Consider the following 17,334-nt stretch of genomic DNA (forward strand, 5'->3'; position numbering starts at 1 on the left):
AACAAGTAGAATAGCCAGTGTGGGGTCAATATAAGTTTATTTTTATTTGAAATGAAAACACACACATTTAAAAAAACTAAAAACAAGAAAAACCCCACCCCATCCTCTTCCAGCAGTCCGCTCATCTCAACATAAACAATTGAGCAATTGAGCGTTTAAATGGAGTTCTGAGAGTGGAACCACAGAAAGCAAGCATGCAACATAACTGTATTGTCCTGCCCAACATCGCTTCTACAACAGCGCAATATCCCTCTCTCTGCTGACAATGATGCACCTGAGCCCCTTGCAGACCCTAACCAACCTCCTGCATTCTGCCAGAATGAGCAAACAGGACGTGCAACAAGGGACGAAATAGTTAGACACTATGTCTGATTTGGATTTGTTTTGGATTTCAAAAATCAGTGATTGCCATTCTTTGCATTTTTTTGGTTATTCTGTAATCATTGCATGCATCACTAATAAATATTCTAAAAACAAAAATATTTTCGATTGTGATGAATATACATATCAATTAGTGACAGAATAAAATTTATTGTTTTTGGTCAATTTTGACAGCTGTTTGGAGGATTATTTTATGAGGCAAAACTCTTTCTACTTTGCTGTAGGCCTATACTGAAAGGCTGAATACGTTAAGCTTACCTAATCACTGTAGCCTGACGGATGAACAAATAAAATTAAAACCTTATGAATAAATATGATATCTTGTAAAATACTGCATGATCCAAATATAGTATTATTTTATACATTTTTAAAGTTTTCATTACATTTTGGGCATTGATTCCACGCTGAATCCACCCTTCTGATGGGATCAGTTTAATCCAGATTTTTTGGATCAAAGTGATCCAAATCCTACAAAAAAGTTCTGAAAAACCCAAACTAAAGGTTTGATCCGGATCAAAACCAAGATTGGATTACGTTATGGAAGCAAATAAGAGACATAATGTTTTGAAATTTACCAGCCTATGAATACTTGATTCTGAATTATTTTACTTTGGAAACCATGTATCTGAATTTATTTGTTTCGAATTTACCTCTATGAAATTTAAATATGAAAATTCTTGATTTCAATGGTTCGGTTCAATTGCAGACGGGCTCTGGGCTCAACTGTTTTTCCTATCCTGGGTAGCCCGGATGTTACCATGTGAATATTTAACTCGAATTTTTAACTCGAGTTTTCTTTGAAAAGTATTAACTTGAAATTTGAGATCTGAATAAGAGCAATCAAATTTGATCAATCTGAATGTATTTTATCTGAAATTCTGTACGTTTTTTTTTTGTATCTGAATTCGTGAGCATTAAATTCAGGTTTTTAAATTGGATTAAATATTTTTCATATTTAAATTTCATAGAGGTAAATTCGAAACAAATAAATTCAGATACATGGTTTCCAAAGTAAAATAATTCAAAATCAAGTATTCATAGGCCGTTAAATTTCAAAACATTATGTCTCTTATTTGCTTCCATATTACGTGATCTGATCCGATTATGTAATCCGTTTTTTCTTTTGAAAAACACATTTTCAAGATTTGATCCAATCCGTTATCCAAAATCCTAGTGGATTACTTTTGAAAAACCGGGCCCTGAATTCTACTTCTGAACAATATACTAATGGCTCTAATAGGAAAAACCTGTAAAATGTGACCAATAAGAGAATCAAACGTGGATCAAATGTGCAAAGCAGCCAGTAAAATGCAATAGAAACAACATATGTAGCATTCAAAACTTTATTTCTACAATGTTTCCCAAGAGCAATATTGATTCATGCAACTGTTTTCTGGAAATCACGACATACATTTTTTCTTTGCTTTGTCCACTTGAAGAAAGATATTCATTGTATCTTCGTTCATTTCTGCAGAGTTAATACGTCTCTTTGTGTTATGTCTGGAGTTATTGTCTCTTCAGTAAGTTACGTACTGTTTGTCTGCAACATGAGATCCAGCAGATGAGCTATTTAAAAGCGACTGTTGACTCCATTTTTTACATGTTGACTGTTGACTGTTTTTGACATTGAATCATATCAAATTGTACAAACTTGTGCTACTTAACAATATTACCACACAATAATTGTCACAAGTCTAAAAAGTAGCACATATACCATTTGCTTTTTTTTAGTCTTTTGTTACATCCATGCCAACTTCAAGTGCCCATTTAAGCAATTGTCTGCACCATGTTCTGCTTCGCAATAACACAAGAACCAGACTATTCAAGATTTAAATTAAATTATGTTGCTACCTTCCTTTAAACAAACAGTAGAAGATTGGACAAATCTCAAAATGTCACAAAGGTCATAAACAATGTGGATGTAACTAAAGGCCCAAATAAAGGGATCTTTGTGCAGATTTACTAGAGGAACCATTTATCTCTGTCTGGTCCAGCAGCACTTTCTTTAGACTTTAAATTTCTTAAGATATGGAAGATATCAACATTACATTTTCATTTATTTGCAAATCCACAAATTCGCCACATCTCAACTGAGCAAACTTGTCAACATGAAATCCTCAACCCATTTGACTTTCGTTACGTGATGCATTTTCAACAGTGAAGCAGGATCCGCAATGAGAGAAAAAACATTGGAGTTGATTGGATCATAAAAAGTGGTTTTGGAATCATTTTGAAGAAAATTTGAAGTAATGCGCACTGATACGTTGTATGGAGTAAGACCAGGAATATAAATAAATATGGTGAATTTTTACATCAACATGACACAGTGACTGGTACACCTGAGAAATCTCCAAACTCAACTATGTCAACAAGAAATCTGTTAAAGAGCATCATCTGGGAAGGACTATAATTTAAGAGAATCTAATAAACATCTTGATTTGGAGTGGATTAGTCAACATTTTAGCCAAATCCTAGTCCAGTCGCAAACAGGAACGTCTTGGTGATGATGCAAATGAGCAAACACTGTATACATACTGTAGACGTGTCTTACTGAACTTCTTATCAACACGCAATGACATAAGGGTTTTTGAACTGTGCTTCTGGGAGCCATTATGATGAAATCGCTCTCATATTTAGCGATACAACCACCTGCAAAGAGCTTTTTTCAAAGAGACACAGATGAGAGAATGATATGCATGTAGCATGCGAAACATACTAACAGTCCTTCTGGAATAAGGTGACGTTTTCATGTACTTATCAGTTTTGGTTTAGTGAGTTTTGACAGTGCAAAAGTTTTCTGCAAATGATAATTCCTTACAATGCTACAATATAAAATAAATAACAAAAAGTTCATGGTAACGGGACAAAATGAATAACACACTTGTCAAGTAACAAAAGCTTCTGATTTCATATCCACTGACCACATGGATTAACAAGCACGAAAAATACCAACACAGTTCACACTGCTTCCAAAACTGATCTACGTAAATTGTTTTACACTATTAGCTGTTGAACATCTAAAAATCGTTGAAATCCTTTCTCAGAGTTTAATCATTCTTGAGGAAACCTTCATATCACCTTCAACTTCAGCTTGATGTTTTCACAGAAGAGGCTGCTTTCCTAATCCTTCAAAGTTTCCAACGTGTACTTCTTTAATTTAAGACTTATTTATTGTGGAAATGAAGTAGCCAAGACACAATCCGAAGACCTTAACGATTGTCCTAAACATTTCCTCTCATGTTTATGACAATCGAAACACTCATCAACAGTTTCAACTCCACTGGGATACTCCTGGAGTACTCGTGCCGAACAACAGCTATATCCTTTTTCTGATGCATTCGCTCCAAAAGGACAAGAGTCTTTACTATCCTCACAAGTCCCTACTATCATCTTGTCATCCCAAGTATATGTGCAAGATAGATTAATGTTAGTGGACTCTACACACATATTTCAATTGGCGTCGTAACTAGGATGCGACCACTGTTGCTGTTGTTGTCTCGGGACACACGCTCATAGCCGCCAGTGGAGGAATGAGGGCTATTTGTTGATGTTGAAGAGTAGTGCACGGTCACAGGCGCCACGACGATACCCCCTTTAGCTACCCCGCAGACTGGCGACAAGCTTTGCTGCTTTAAACGGTCCACCAACTCGTCTTCTTCTGAGGATGAGGAGCTGAGTTCAGCCTGACGGCCATTCATTATGTTGCTGTTGCCGCTGTTGCTGCAGGAGGGATGAGGCATGTTTCCGTTTCCGTCAAGCATCCAGCAGTGGTTAAAGTAGCTCAAGACCTCCTTGACTGAGCACCTGCGATCCTGCTCGATGGACAAAAGTCGCCGGAACATGCGAAGCGCATCATCCGTGAAACGTCGCCACTGTGATGGCACGGTGCTCGTCTGTCTCCGCCTCTGCTGCCAACGCACAAACTCCTCATAAAAGCCATCAGACGGCAATGCCTTTTCCCAGGGAAAGTTTCCGGTCAGCATGCAGAAAAGAAGCACACCGAAGGCCCAGACATCAGTGCTGTAGTCCACACACAGACCCTCCTGCCGACAGGGGTCGCACAGTTCTGGCGCCGTGTACGGGATGGTTCCGCTGACCCGCTTCACCGGCGAACCAGCACGCCGCGTCATACCAAAGTCTGAAAGTTTTACCTTTCGGCACTCTTTGTCAAAGATAAGGACGTTCTCTGGCTTTATGTCACGGTGTACCAGCTTTTTGCAGTGCAGGTAATCCAATGCAAATGTCACCTGGTGCACACAACGTTTGGCCACGCTCTCAGCCAGACCAACCTACATGCAGGAGAGAGGCAAGAATGTGAAATTAGATGCTAAACCAAACTTGCAATGGTGTTACATAATGGACGTTACAAAAATTCACACAGACAGCCAAATCTGAAGTATTTAAAGCCCCCGCAGCAGAAAACCCGATCATGCATGAACTGAAGTCCTACTGTTACACAGCAACACATTTGCAGGGAACATAAAGTCCTCATTAATATCCATGTGACACTAAGAATTGTCAAATGACAACTGTGAATTTCATTTTTAGCTGTGAACATTACAGTCAGAAAGACTGTAAAAAGCTTCAGAGAGATACAAAGTATTATTAGTGCATTAAGACAAGCCAACACCTCTTAAAATTGCTTACACTCAGGGCTTGAACAAACAGTTCAAAGCTTATTGTGGCTATAGTGTGACATTACGTATTTCAACACAATTTCATAGCAATTTGTAGCTATTTAAGACTGTATGAATTTATGCTATATGAACAGTGATGCTTACGTTTAAGGGTGAGGTTTTGTATGAGTCACATTGTACAAATGCATATCAAAAACATTATGATTATTCAGAAGCAGCATGACGGTGAATTCTGCAAGTCCCATTACAATGGTTTAAAACAATTAAATAAATAATACTAAAATTCTAAAACTTGAATCTCAATTCTTCCATGTATGATTTAAACAACTGATCATAGGCACCCTTAGAAAAATGTCCATTGTGTTTAGTTCAGCAAAATGTATATCTTAAAATGTATTTGCCTTTGTATAGTTTCACTTCAACATTTCATGGATAAAATATAGTTACTGTGATGAGACCATAGTAACCATAATGGTAACTATGGTTTTATAACAAATAGAACCAAACCCTTGCTGTACCCACCAAAAACTAGTTGAGCAGGTGTCAGTAAGAAAGAAAGCTCTTGTTCTGACCTGGGGAGGAATGATGTCGAAGAGATCTCCTGCCAGCGCATACTCTTGAGCGAAGATGTAGTATTCGTCCGTTTCAAAGAATATCCCAAACATGTTGATGATGAAAGGACAGGGTGACAGGTAGAGTGAGATGGTGCACTCCCGAAGAAAACTCTTCAGCTTTGTAGTTTTTTTCTTCAGGAATTTTAGGGCCATTTTTGTGCCTAAAATGAACGGAGAGATAGAGGTCAAGACCGCCTGACATTTAAAACATTATTCTGCTGCTGAGACAGAATTAACAGCCTGCTTGTCAAATCTGAACATGAAGTTTAAATGTCATGACAAGACAATGTTCCAGTCAGGTCACGTACAGTATTAAAGATGGAACAGTTCTGTTTTGGCTAATAATAATATTAAAAAAAAGAATATTCAGAACATATTTTTTTTCAATTAATTAATAATGTGAAAACTGTTTTGCTCATTGAATTATGAGTTAGTATTACATATTGTATTAGAGCTTTCTAGTAGCTATCCAATTTAGTGTATTACTATTCTGTGCAAGTGTTTCAGAATCTACAAATGTGAGAAGATTATTTATGCCATTTTGTGCATTCGGTGCATTTAGAAGAACACAAGGGTTATTTATTTATATTTTAATTCAACTTTTTTCCCATTTAATTTTGCATCCTGTTTGTTTCCTAAAAAACACATTCAACTTGAAGATTCGCTCAGTGGCCCACAGTGCACTGTAAATAACAACTAGTAAGATGTACTTATTTAGTCTTTAAATTGGCACAAAGTAAATTTTACTCAAAAAAATGTGTGCAAAACTTGACTCTCTTTGCAAAAAGTCACCACTTGAGTCTGCAGAGTGTTAGCAAAATCTGCAAAACATTCGCAAGGAAATCAAAAAGCAAGAAAAAACCCCGCCCCCAGCTTTTTTATTACATAACACAAAAGTCATAGATCACAAAGCAGCCTGCTCTCTGAAAAAGGCCTTTATAGCAAAACAAAAGACGCCATCAAAAGGTCAAAATGACAGCTGCACCTGGTAAGGCGGATGATAAACAGACTGGGACTGGGGGGAGCCCAGTGGGCATTTTAACATTATCATTTACAATTTAGCACTTAAAAGGTCGATCTCAAACTAACGTTAATAACATCATGATAATACTTAAAAGTGCCAGATTTTCAGCGTGTCTCTTTGAAACATTAAAGACACCATGAAATGATTTGAAATGTTCTGTTTTTATGGAAAATCTACTTTTTTTTAAAGAACCAATAGCCTTTGGTTGCATTAAGTCGTGGGAGTTGCAGATGGTAATGTGCTGAATTTCATACAAAACTTCAAGAAGTAATAGTTTTAAACTTTCTGTTTAGAATAGTGCAACAGAATGTCACGTTTGACTTAAAATTGAATGCATTGGTGTTATTCTTTTGGACAAGGACAATTTTATACAGCCCTCGGCAACAGAACTTCTCATCAATATTTGCCTGACAGAGAAAATGTAAATAAACAAGCTAATAAATACGAAAACATTTAAATGTTTTATTAAACTCTTAAAGGAAACACTGAAAGAAGTACAACTGATTTGCACACCTAAGACATAGTTGATTCACTCATGTTACTTGTAAACAAATTTTGATCCATTATGAAATGTTGCCAAGTGACAGCAATCTGAACAAGCCGCAAGCTTCTGGTCTCTCGCATGAAACTAACACTTAAGTGACTTAAACTGCAATTAATCGACTGGCCACTAGAGACTGGAGCCTTTTTTATAACAAGCCTAATATTAAGGGCGTGGACACTTGAGTGATAAGTGGTTTCAGCAACCAGGCACCTCAGCTCCAACCATGTTGTGCCTCTTTGCAAATGATGGCAATGGCCAGCTTCTCCCACTTAGGCTTCAAAAAAGCTCCTGAGAAACCTACAGGTGACGTCACTGACACTACTTCCATGTTTTATACTTATACAGTCTATGGTTTTGAACCAGAAAAATGCAATTTGTAACAATTACATCCCTCTTCCAGTACAAAGCCATCAGTATACAGGTCTGAAACCACCCTATCATTCAGTTTTGACGTCTACTGTCATTTTGACATTCAACACTTAATGACACTAAGATAAGTGTTTCCACATTTATCACTAATCCATCAAAACTACATTTTTAAAGCAAAATAATCAAATGGATTTCTGGCCAGTAATCACATTCTTGCTTTGACAGACACTTCGTAATTTACATGCAACATCTGTCAGGTGCTGGAGCCAATATCCAGATGCAAATGAAATAGTTTCTGCTGAGACAAGCTGGACTGTGATTCCTGGAACTGCCTCCACAGTGCACTGCAGCGCCCATCCTGTGAGGACGGCCGGTACTTCATGTGAATAATAAATGAGGTGTAGAGTAATGGAGATTTGGATAACAGATGGTACGTTTGCATCTCTTTGAAAACGGGGGATGCAAGAGCCAAACAGGGGTGGGGAGGTACATTTTAGGCTGGAGAACACCAACACTCAGAAATCACATTGTATGGATAAACTGGAAAAAACTAAAATATCGTAGCAGAGAAAGAAGTGCACAATGTTATAAACAATATAGGCCTAATTTATGTTAATGTCCCTTTTGAGCCAAAGTTTTTGTTATTCCATGTACATCCTTGTGATCTTAAATCGAGCAAATATATTTTGGTCACACTTCAGTATAGGGGGCAGTTCTCGCTATTAACAAACCCTTAACTACAACTTTTCCCCAAAAAAACTCTGAATTTCTTGCATATTAATAGTTAGTACGGTAGTTTTAGCTATTGGGTAGGATTAGGGATGTAGAGTATGGTCATGCAGACTATGTGCTTAATAAGTACTAATAAACAGCCAAAATGCCAACAATAGGCATGATATTAACATCCAGTTAATAGTGAGAATTGACCCCTATACTGAAGTGATACGTATATTTTTATTTCTATGTGTATTTTGAAAGCTAAATGCCTTTGTCCACTTCATTGGAAAACGCTACAGGCACTAATACAGAGGTGGTTTAGAGAGATGGTACTAAATATGTAAATGGAGAAAATAACTAAAGAAAAATATAAAGCATTTGAAGACGCTTGGAACCCCTTTATATAGAAAATGAGAATGAAGACATATTCAATGGGATAACGGAAGTTATGTAAGAATATGTATAATTTGTGTCCCGTAATAGGATGCCATTCAGATATGTGTTTATCTATATTATATTATTTTGTATTATTATTTTTGTCCTTTTCATCTTCCTTTTTCAAGATTGAAATTCTGTGAATGTTGTTTGTTGAAATTTGTGGATGTATGTTTGTTTAAAAAAGCAATAAAGATATTAAAATATATATTTGAATGTTTCTCATGTTAATAATGCTGATTTCCAAAACTGGGGGCACATGATAGTTTTAGCTGTTTCACTTGTTTTTGCTGTGCTGGATTTGTAATTTGTCATTAACGAACAATGAACTGTATTGATACATTTATCTTTTTGTATTTATCCCTCAAAGCCTATATGATGATACATACATGAGATGGTGGTCTAGTGGGTTAAACCACTGAACTGGTAAATCAAAGGTTGCTGGTTCGACCCCAGCATCCACCACCAGTGTGTCCTTGAGCAAGACACTTTACTCCATGTTGCTCCAGGGGGATTGTCCCTATAATAAGTGCACTGTAAGTCGCTTTGGATAAAAGCGTCTGCCAAATGACTAAGTTAAAATTAAATTAAATTAAATTATCAGACGGGTTTGTCTGCTGTGACTGCATTGCAGATAGGAAGAACATTCAAAAGGCAATTCAATCAGAGAAAGCAGCTATGAGATATGCTGCAAACTATAAAAGTGTGATGAGATGCATGCAAAACTGGTAATTATACATATGTTATAATGCAGTTTTGAGTTTGGAAAAGCAAAGACACCAACCCAACAAATAGTCAAAAGGACACGGGCTACAATAATCCTTTCAAAAAATGTGACAGAGGTCTGATAAATTATGTATGATTTGGAGTGACGGATAAATATAAATGTAAAAAACATTTAAATGGCCTACAGTTTTTTTCCACTGTAATATGTACGTCATATCTTGTTTGAAACTAATACTCGCCAACCCATCGTCCGTTTTGGTAGGTTACTTATAACTGCTGTGCTTCTGAAACCTCCTACCTCCATATTTCAAGATTTATTATTTGCCGTAAATCATAATTTTTTGTCAACCTGGGATTTGCAAATATCTACACTGCTGGGGAAAAAATGCATATGCTGCATATTCTGCATATACTTTGAATGTAGTGTAAATCCGCAACAAATAATGGCATGCTTTGCAATGAAACAAAAGTGAAAAGTCACTATCCATTTTGGTGAAAGAGATACACTCACCTAAAGGATTATTAGGAACACCTGTTCAATTTCTCTTTAATGCAATTATGGTGGTGGTGTAATGGTGTGGGGGATGTTTTCTTGGCACACTTTAGGCCCCTTAGTGCCAATTGGGCATCGTTTAAATGCCACGGCCTACCTGAGCATTGTTTCTGACCATGTCCATCCCTTTATGACCACCATGTACCCATCCTCTGATGGCTACTTCCAGCAGGATAATGCACCATGTCACAAAGCTCAAATCATTTCAAATTGGTTTCTTGAACATGTCAATGAGTTCACTGTACTAAAATGGCCCCCACAGTCACCAGATCTCAACCCAATAGAGCATCTTTGGGATGTGGTGGAACGGCAGCTTCGTGCATCCCACAAATCTCCATCAACTGCAAGATGCTATCCTATCAATATGGGCCAACATTTCTAAAGAATGCTTTCAGCACCTTGTTGATTCAATGCCACAAAGAATTAAGGCAGTTCTGAAGGCGAAAGGGGGTCAAACACAGTATTAGTATGGTGTTCCTAATAATCCTTTAGGTGAATGTATAGAATGCTGGTAGAGAAAGGGATGCAGGATGACTGTCCTTTTTGAATTTGAAATTTAGATTTTAAAAGAAATATATTTGTATGTGACTGATTTTTTCTTTTTGTGTATTATAAGTAAAATAAGAATGGCTGATATGCTTAAAATGTGGTAGCCAATTTCAAACTCTGATCTTATGGTTTTCCGTTCTACTCTACCCACCTCTGATCTTGTGGAAGACAAGGTCCACCTTGCCGTAGGTGCCTTTGCCGAGCTCCCTGATGACCTCATAGTATTTATTGATGTCCAGCTTCTCCAGGTTCTGGGCTGTGAAGAGCTGCAGCTCATCCAGGATGTCAACTGAGGAACGGGACATGTGAGGGGAGGAGCTCATTATTCCAGAGGGGCGAGTGACCACAGGGAAAACGTGATAATTAAGAAATCTGAAAGAAGAAAACGGATAAAATGTTTGATTCTTGTGATTAGATTACGTATATACATTATATATTTGATATTTTTGATAACTCAAACAAGTTCATTGTCTTATATCATCTGCCTCCCCTTGATCTTATTCTATTCTGTGGAGCTCTTTTCATATGTTTAACATCACATGCTGTATCTGAAATGAGAACAAAAGATCATAGAGCACAGATCTGGATCAAACTCCTTTGAAACGTGATAATGAACACAGCTCTATAAGTCTTTCTGCACAACAAAACCACCTCCAAAGGTGTCAGAACTCTTTATGTGTTGCATAAATACACTTCACATATTGTTCAGCTGATGATCTGGAAATCCTAGCATTGGTAACCTTCATAAAACAAACAAACAAACAAACAAACAAACAAACAGAAAGACAAAAACTAAGAACAGTACAGTACAGTGAATGGCAAAAACTTGCTTTGCATGCATTTAACTCCAAACATCTGTCATTTGAGCGTGTGTGGCAAACCAATTAAAGCAGCAGTGTGCAAATGAATTCATCCAAATGGCAAATAAGAACAATGTCAGGTATTGCGTTTCATTACAGCCAGCTGAAGGAATGCTCAATGGAGCCTGTGCTAATACAACAGACTGAGAATTCTGAATGACTGAATGTATTTCATGGTCCTGATGGCACCTTAGTCCTGCCAGTGCTCAGTAATAGAGAAGATGCATGTGATGTCTGTACTTCCTGACCATCCACACCATCTGTTAAGATCTGAAAATGTGCTTGTGTCAGACAATCACAGGGAGACAGAGCTTAAGAAAACCTTGTTGTTTGGCTACTCATCAAACACTTTGGACCCCCTTATGTGAACACCGATCTAGCTCCTGAAAAACACACACACACCCTCACATGCACAGCAGACAAAAGGGGAAGGGTGTCAGGAAATTAGGAAGGCCTGACATGATAGGCTACATTAACAAAGCAGCAGAAAAGGGCCGTTCAGATGCCGAATATGATCAGTTTCATACCCCAACCAGATAACTATACCAAAGTGACAAGATGAGTGCTGTCTGCTGACGTGCTATATGTCACAGATTTTGTTCTACTCAAGTGTTCAAGCTGTCAGTCCCTCGTGCTATAAAAATGACAAAAATATATGCTGTATGGTAGTTAACTGGGACATACCCATAGTGTTTGGTTCGAGGGAATACATGACAACATTTTTGCCCACAAATCAGAAGATGAAAGATTATGTTTGTAGCTCTCACTTGTTTTATGTAAGGGGAATGTAGAGTGAGCCTGTTGTTGTCGCAGATGTTATATTTGGCGTTAACAGCTGGCTGCTTGTACATTATCCCGCTTATTACACAGCTACCTGCCACATGAGAAAAAACTGGACATGAAATTAGAATTTTGAAATATTTTATTAGCTGTTTTTAAGGTAAGAAACGACGTTCAAATGTCACGAACAGGCATTTTGGTTCAATCATTTGTTAACAATGTAATTTATGTTATTAAAAGACATATTTATTTTCCTTTTCTCAAAAAACCTGTCAAAATGATTCACTGCATCCGGGGCACCGTGTGTTGTTAGTTTTGAGAGTGTTATCTGGAAATAATGAACCTGCAAAAGTTGCGACTGGCCAATCAGAATCAAGCATTCCAGCGAGCCGTGTTATAAGCAAGAACAGCGGTTTGATTTTGCCAACATGATTATGAGCAGTAGCTGCATGTCATTGCAGTGGACTTACACAGAACAGCCCACACAGTTTCTCTTGAATATACCATCGTCTACCACAGCTTGCTTCATGCATCTCTCCGTTACAAATGTGCTGATCCTGGTGCTTGTGATGACCTCTTTCTTATCTTCTCTTGACTGTTTATTTCTCTCTGCCACCATCAAAGGGAAAAAGCATTTCTGCAGGAGGATGTAATGGTTCTGACAGGCAAAACATTGCGTTTAGCCTTTTTAAGGGGTCATGTTGTGCAAATATGTTTTTTTTCTGTATCTTTGGTGGGTTATAAGTTGCTCATGCATGTATTGGACACATAAAATGATGTTCCAAATATGGTAAGAGGGGTTACATTTATGCCACACGCTTGCAGTATTCCAGCAATCACTACGGACTGGTTAACTGGCCAGTCATAGCACATCTCGCTTTTAAAAGCCATGAGCTTTGTAAAAAATAGAAGCGGGGCTTTAATCTTAAAACATAGTTAACATTGCATTACATCTAAAACAAATTATAATATTAGTTTTAGAAGTGTCATTTCACTCATTTAAAGGTGAAAATCGTTTGAAACAGCTTAATCAATGCTGGATGCACACTTGTTTAATTCACATTCTGATCACATTCTGCTGTAATTTATTTTAGACTTAATATTTAAGTACGCTTGAAGTAGGCTGTCCATCTAGTTTCTATAGGGGCTTTCTTCACTAAATAGTTCCTTTTACCGGTGCGAATGCGATCAGGGAAATATCCTGAGGGAAAACTAAATTCAGGAACATCAGTCGTCTTTACTCGTTCTGGAGCTTTGTTCCTAAGCTTATCCAGTCAGAAAGCGTCTTACATACAGCATGTGAAAATATTCAAATAAATGAGTGATGAACACTTAATAAATATGTGACCCTGGACAACAAAACCAGTCTTATGGGACAATTTTTCGATATTGAGATGATATCATCAAATGACGATATATGGCAGAGATACAACTATTTAAACTACGGGTGCAAAAAAATTAAACTATTGAGAACAACTATAGGGCATTTCACTCAAAAAATAAAGTTTTTATATATTTAAGATAGGAAATTGACCAAATATCTTCATGGACCATGATCTTTACTTAATGTCCTAATGATTTTTGGCATAAAGGAAACATCGATAAATTTGACCCGTACATTGTAGTTTGGTCTTTTACTAAAAACATGTCAAATGTGAGATGTTAATACAATATCGCTGGAGTAGGAGTGTATGTAGTGTTCTTATATCTTCAAGGCTGTGTAAAACATCCATGACCTCGTGCCGGTGGCATATGCAGATCAGCTATGCAGATATAGAAACACTACATACACTCCTACTCGAGCGATATTGCATTTATACATCAGTTCGATGTGTGTAGATAAACCAGAAGCAACATCGGAGTGTCTTTAAACCCCTCCTGTTTTATAGGAAATGGGAACTACATTATTCCGCCACGAATCCAAGCCCAGCATACGTCCGCTACCGAGTCCAAACAATCATTTCTTTTAAATTTGCGCTGTGCTGAGAGACTTTTAAAAGGCAACTCACCGAGTATTTGTTAATCCCATTTCTATAATCTTAATCAAGACCCTCGCGCCCCACGCTGTAACAGTTTTAAACAATGAGTGCAGAGCGCCTCGAATAAATTGCTAGAGACACCGTCAACACTGACAATGTTCCAATTATCATGTTGTATGTTCTCCACCTGTTGCTCTATTTCCGGTATTGAAGTTTGCGCAGTGTTGACATTTAGATCTCATTCATTGTACGACAGTAGCCTAGTTTCGGCTTTACAACGCGAGCAATCTTTGCTTGGAGAAAGATAAGCCACTACATTTATTTACTCTCTGTAAGCGTCAATATTATATGTTAACATAATATTGATTCTTGGAAGTTAAACTGTGATCAATATAATGATAATGGCAGAAAGTCCTATCGCCCAAACGTATTAATGTGCAGTTAGTAATTTCACATCTTGTTTTTTTGTATGCCAGTTTTACAAAATAAGAGAAAGCTTCACAGAAATAAACATTCTGAAAAGGATAAACTGCTTCGTGTGTTTGTTTGCCAGCAATCTAACTACTTCAGAGTAGCACAGTTGCGAGGACAGTAGTAAACGAGTTATTTTAGTGGCGGAGTGATACAAACAGTCAGTGAAGCGGTTCAACGGTCCGTTCAGGTGAGGATCCTGGAGGAATATCTTACGGCTATCAGCCAATCAGTTTCGAAAACCAGAGAGAACTGACGTATAATGTTTTATACTTAAGCACACATAGCCTAATGATGCATTTTATTGACACTGAGACTGAAAATAGTCTCAGGACCTTTTGTACTTCACAAAACCTTTTGCCATCCATCTCTGTTATGAAGAGGATTTGTCTCGCCCAAAAAAAAGAACAAGGAAGGGCTCAAACCAAGATTGAAATGGCCATTAGCGCTACGGTGTGGTCATGAAGGTGAGATTTATAAGCCTGTCCAATGAGTTTGCAGCACAAATCCCATTACGATCAATCAAAGCACCAAGCATCTTTACTAGGAGGCATGCAGGGGAAGTGCACAACATCAACACAGACTCTTATATTCATATTATCCAATCTAAATTGATCATATTTACTTACTGAATACAATGTTATTGTTGACCCATAGCCAAAAAGCTGATAAAGGATTGTTTGAAGATATTGTTTTCGGTAATGTGGATGAATTAATGTAAATGAAATAAAGGGAGGAGGGTACAGCAGTAATTAGAAGAGGTGGGATGCACAAAGATGCCCTTCGATGTGCCACCTCAAAAGTGAATGCTAGCGGTTAATTTATTGACATTTATTTGTTCCTGTGGCCCGTGAATGCCATTTCATGTATACTACATATTCCCCTACAGCCCCCTATCACTTAACAATTAACATAAAATGTTTTTCTATCTCTGACTTTTAGTCAGTCTCAAACTGTGCACTTTACTGTGTTCGGCGACTGCAGTGAGCTTTTTGAGACCGTACTGAAAGTCCCATAAGCCCTGTTAGTGCTGGTATGTTTGTCGGTTCTGTCCAACACAACACTCGCAGGGCTGTGTAGCACATCAAAGGCATAGCGTTTGGCTTGTCTTTGCATTTTGTGTGCACGCCTGGAGCGGATCAGCAGAAAGACGCACAGCTCGAGCTTCTACCCTTATCCACAGCTCGACCCTCTGGCAAGACCACACAGGAAAATCACAGTAAGTGAGTAAGATCAAATTGACCCTAGTTAGTGTAATGCCTGTTCTTTGTCCTATTGCGATCAATGCGTTTGTGTTTGTTACTTCAAATAAAAAATATTCTTATAAGTAATATCTGAATCCTGCTTTACCAAATTCCATCATTCCGTCCTATTCAAGCAACTGGCTTTATTTCGTTCCTGTGTGTTACATCAGATTTTCAAAATCCAATCAATTTCTAATGAATACAATCATGTTGTTATGATTCGTAGCTATATAGTTTAAGTTTACATTTGTTTTATGTGACTTCAAATGAGGCATGTGCATTACAAGCTAAATCTGGTTTTATGCAAAGGAGAACAAACACAATTTTACAGTGGCACACATTCTTAATTCGAACACTATACAATTAAACATCAATGAACATTTTTATTTTACTGCAACACATTATTCTGAGATATTTAACTTTAATTATTCCATATCACATTATACGTATCTGCTCGCTATTAACCCCTACTCACATTAACACTCTTGGCTTTCAAGGTCTCAAGACACATCCTGTCAAATACACAATATTTACTGTTGTATCATTCAAGAACAGGTACATACATAGGGATCCACTGTGTGTTTGTTTGTGTGCGCATGTGGGTATCTGTGTGACATTTGACTGCACGTAATTGTGACTTCTAAATGAAAACCTACATTAATTACATAAGTTTTCATTTCTTTCTGTCTAGCACCTGCCCATATTTGTGTGTGTGTGTGTGTGTGTTTTACTGCCTATTGTCCTTCAGTGGATTGCCTCCTCCTATGCAGATTACATAGTGATGGGCTCAGCTGCAATGAGACCTTTGTCAATAACACGTACAGGAATTGCATTCTGGTGTATGTGTACAAGCATTACACAATGCAATGTACCGTTTTAATGCACATAACAAAAAATAATGCATATAAAGATTAGAAGTACTCGTTCGTTTAAAGTAAGACATGTAAACTGCATGTTAATGTTTATTCTCATTGTATCAGTGCATGGCAAACGATGAAATACATTATAGCATCAATTTATAAATGTGTTTCTTACAGTCAAAATGAAATGTTTCCTACCTTCAAGACGCAAGAGATGCGCAGACCCCCGCAGTCATTCCGATAAATTACCTGGACATCCTGAGCAATAACAGTGTATTTATCTTGCGTCTCTGTTATTTTATTACATAAAATGATTGATTTTTAACTGGTAGCACACCATCAGCTGACGCATCCGGTCGACAGAGCGACTACTGTTGCCCTATTGTGTTTTGTCTCTCCGCTGCTTGTGTATGTAGGTTATGACAGGGCTGGCCCTGCCCACCGGACTCATCAACCACTCGGAGAACACACTGCGACAGCATGGGCAAGCCTACTGGATCATTTGTCAAATCAGAGTGCAGAACAAGACAGCGCTGAACTAATCTATCGCCTCAAACACCAATCGGCGAGCAATGTGCTGGAGCGCTATAG

At 37.7% G+C, this 17,334-nt stretch overlaps 1 protein-coding gene across 8 annotated transcripts; it reads right to left on the minus strand.

The window, feature by feature from the left end:
• Window positions 1-1,466: 1,466 nt before the first annotated feature.
• unm_sa1261 (un-named sa1261) lies at window positions 1,467-17,128 on the minus strand. 8 transcript variants are annotated; one of them, XM_056753724.1, is made up of 5 exons: window positions 14,199-14,331; window positions 11,201-12,798; window positions 10,701-11,097; window positions 5,591-5,793; window positions 1,467-4,670 (listed from the first exon to the last, which is right to left on the minus strand). In XM_056753724.1, the coding sequence occupies exons 3-5, from the start codon at window positions 10,870-10,872 to the stop codon at window positions 3,819-3,821; spliced, it is 1,227 nt and encodes a 408-aa protein (XP_056609702.1). In that variant the 5' UTR covers window positions 10,873-11,097; window positions 11,201-12,798; window positions 14,199-14,331; the 3' UTR covers window positions 1,467-3,818. The 8 variants fall into 8 exon arrangements, with proteins under 8 accessions (XP_056609702.1, XP_056609703.1, XP_056609704.1 ...); XM_056753725.1 differs by having other exon boundaries at window positions 11,201-12,847; window positions 14,199-14,312; XM_056753726.1 differs by lacking the exon at window positions 14,199-14,331 and having other exon boundaries at window positions 11,201-12,283; window positions 12,660-13,585.
• Between the last annotated feature and the right edge of the window lie 206 nt (window positions 17,129-17,334).

Source organism: Triplophysa dalaica, chromosome 7 (genome assembly GCF_015846415.1).
Source record: "Triplophysa dalaica isolate WHDGS20190420 chromosome 7, ASM1584641v1, whole genome shotgun sequence".
In the NCBI taxonomy this organism is placed as follows: domain Eukaryota; kingdom Metazoa; phylum Chordata; class Actinopteri; order Cypriniformes; family Nemacheilidae; genus Triplophysa; species Triplophysa dalaica.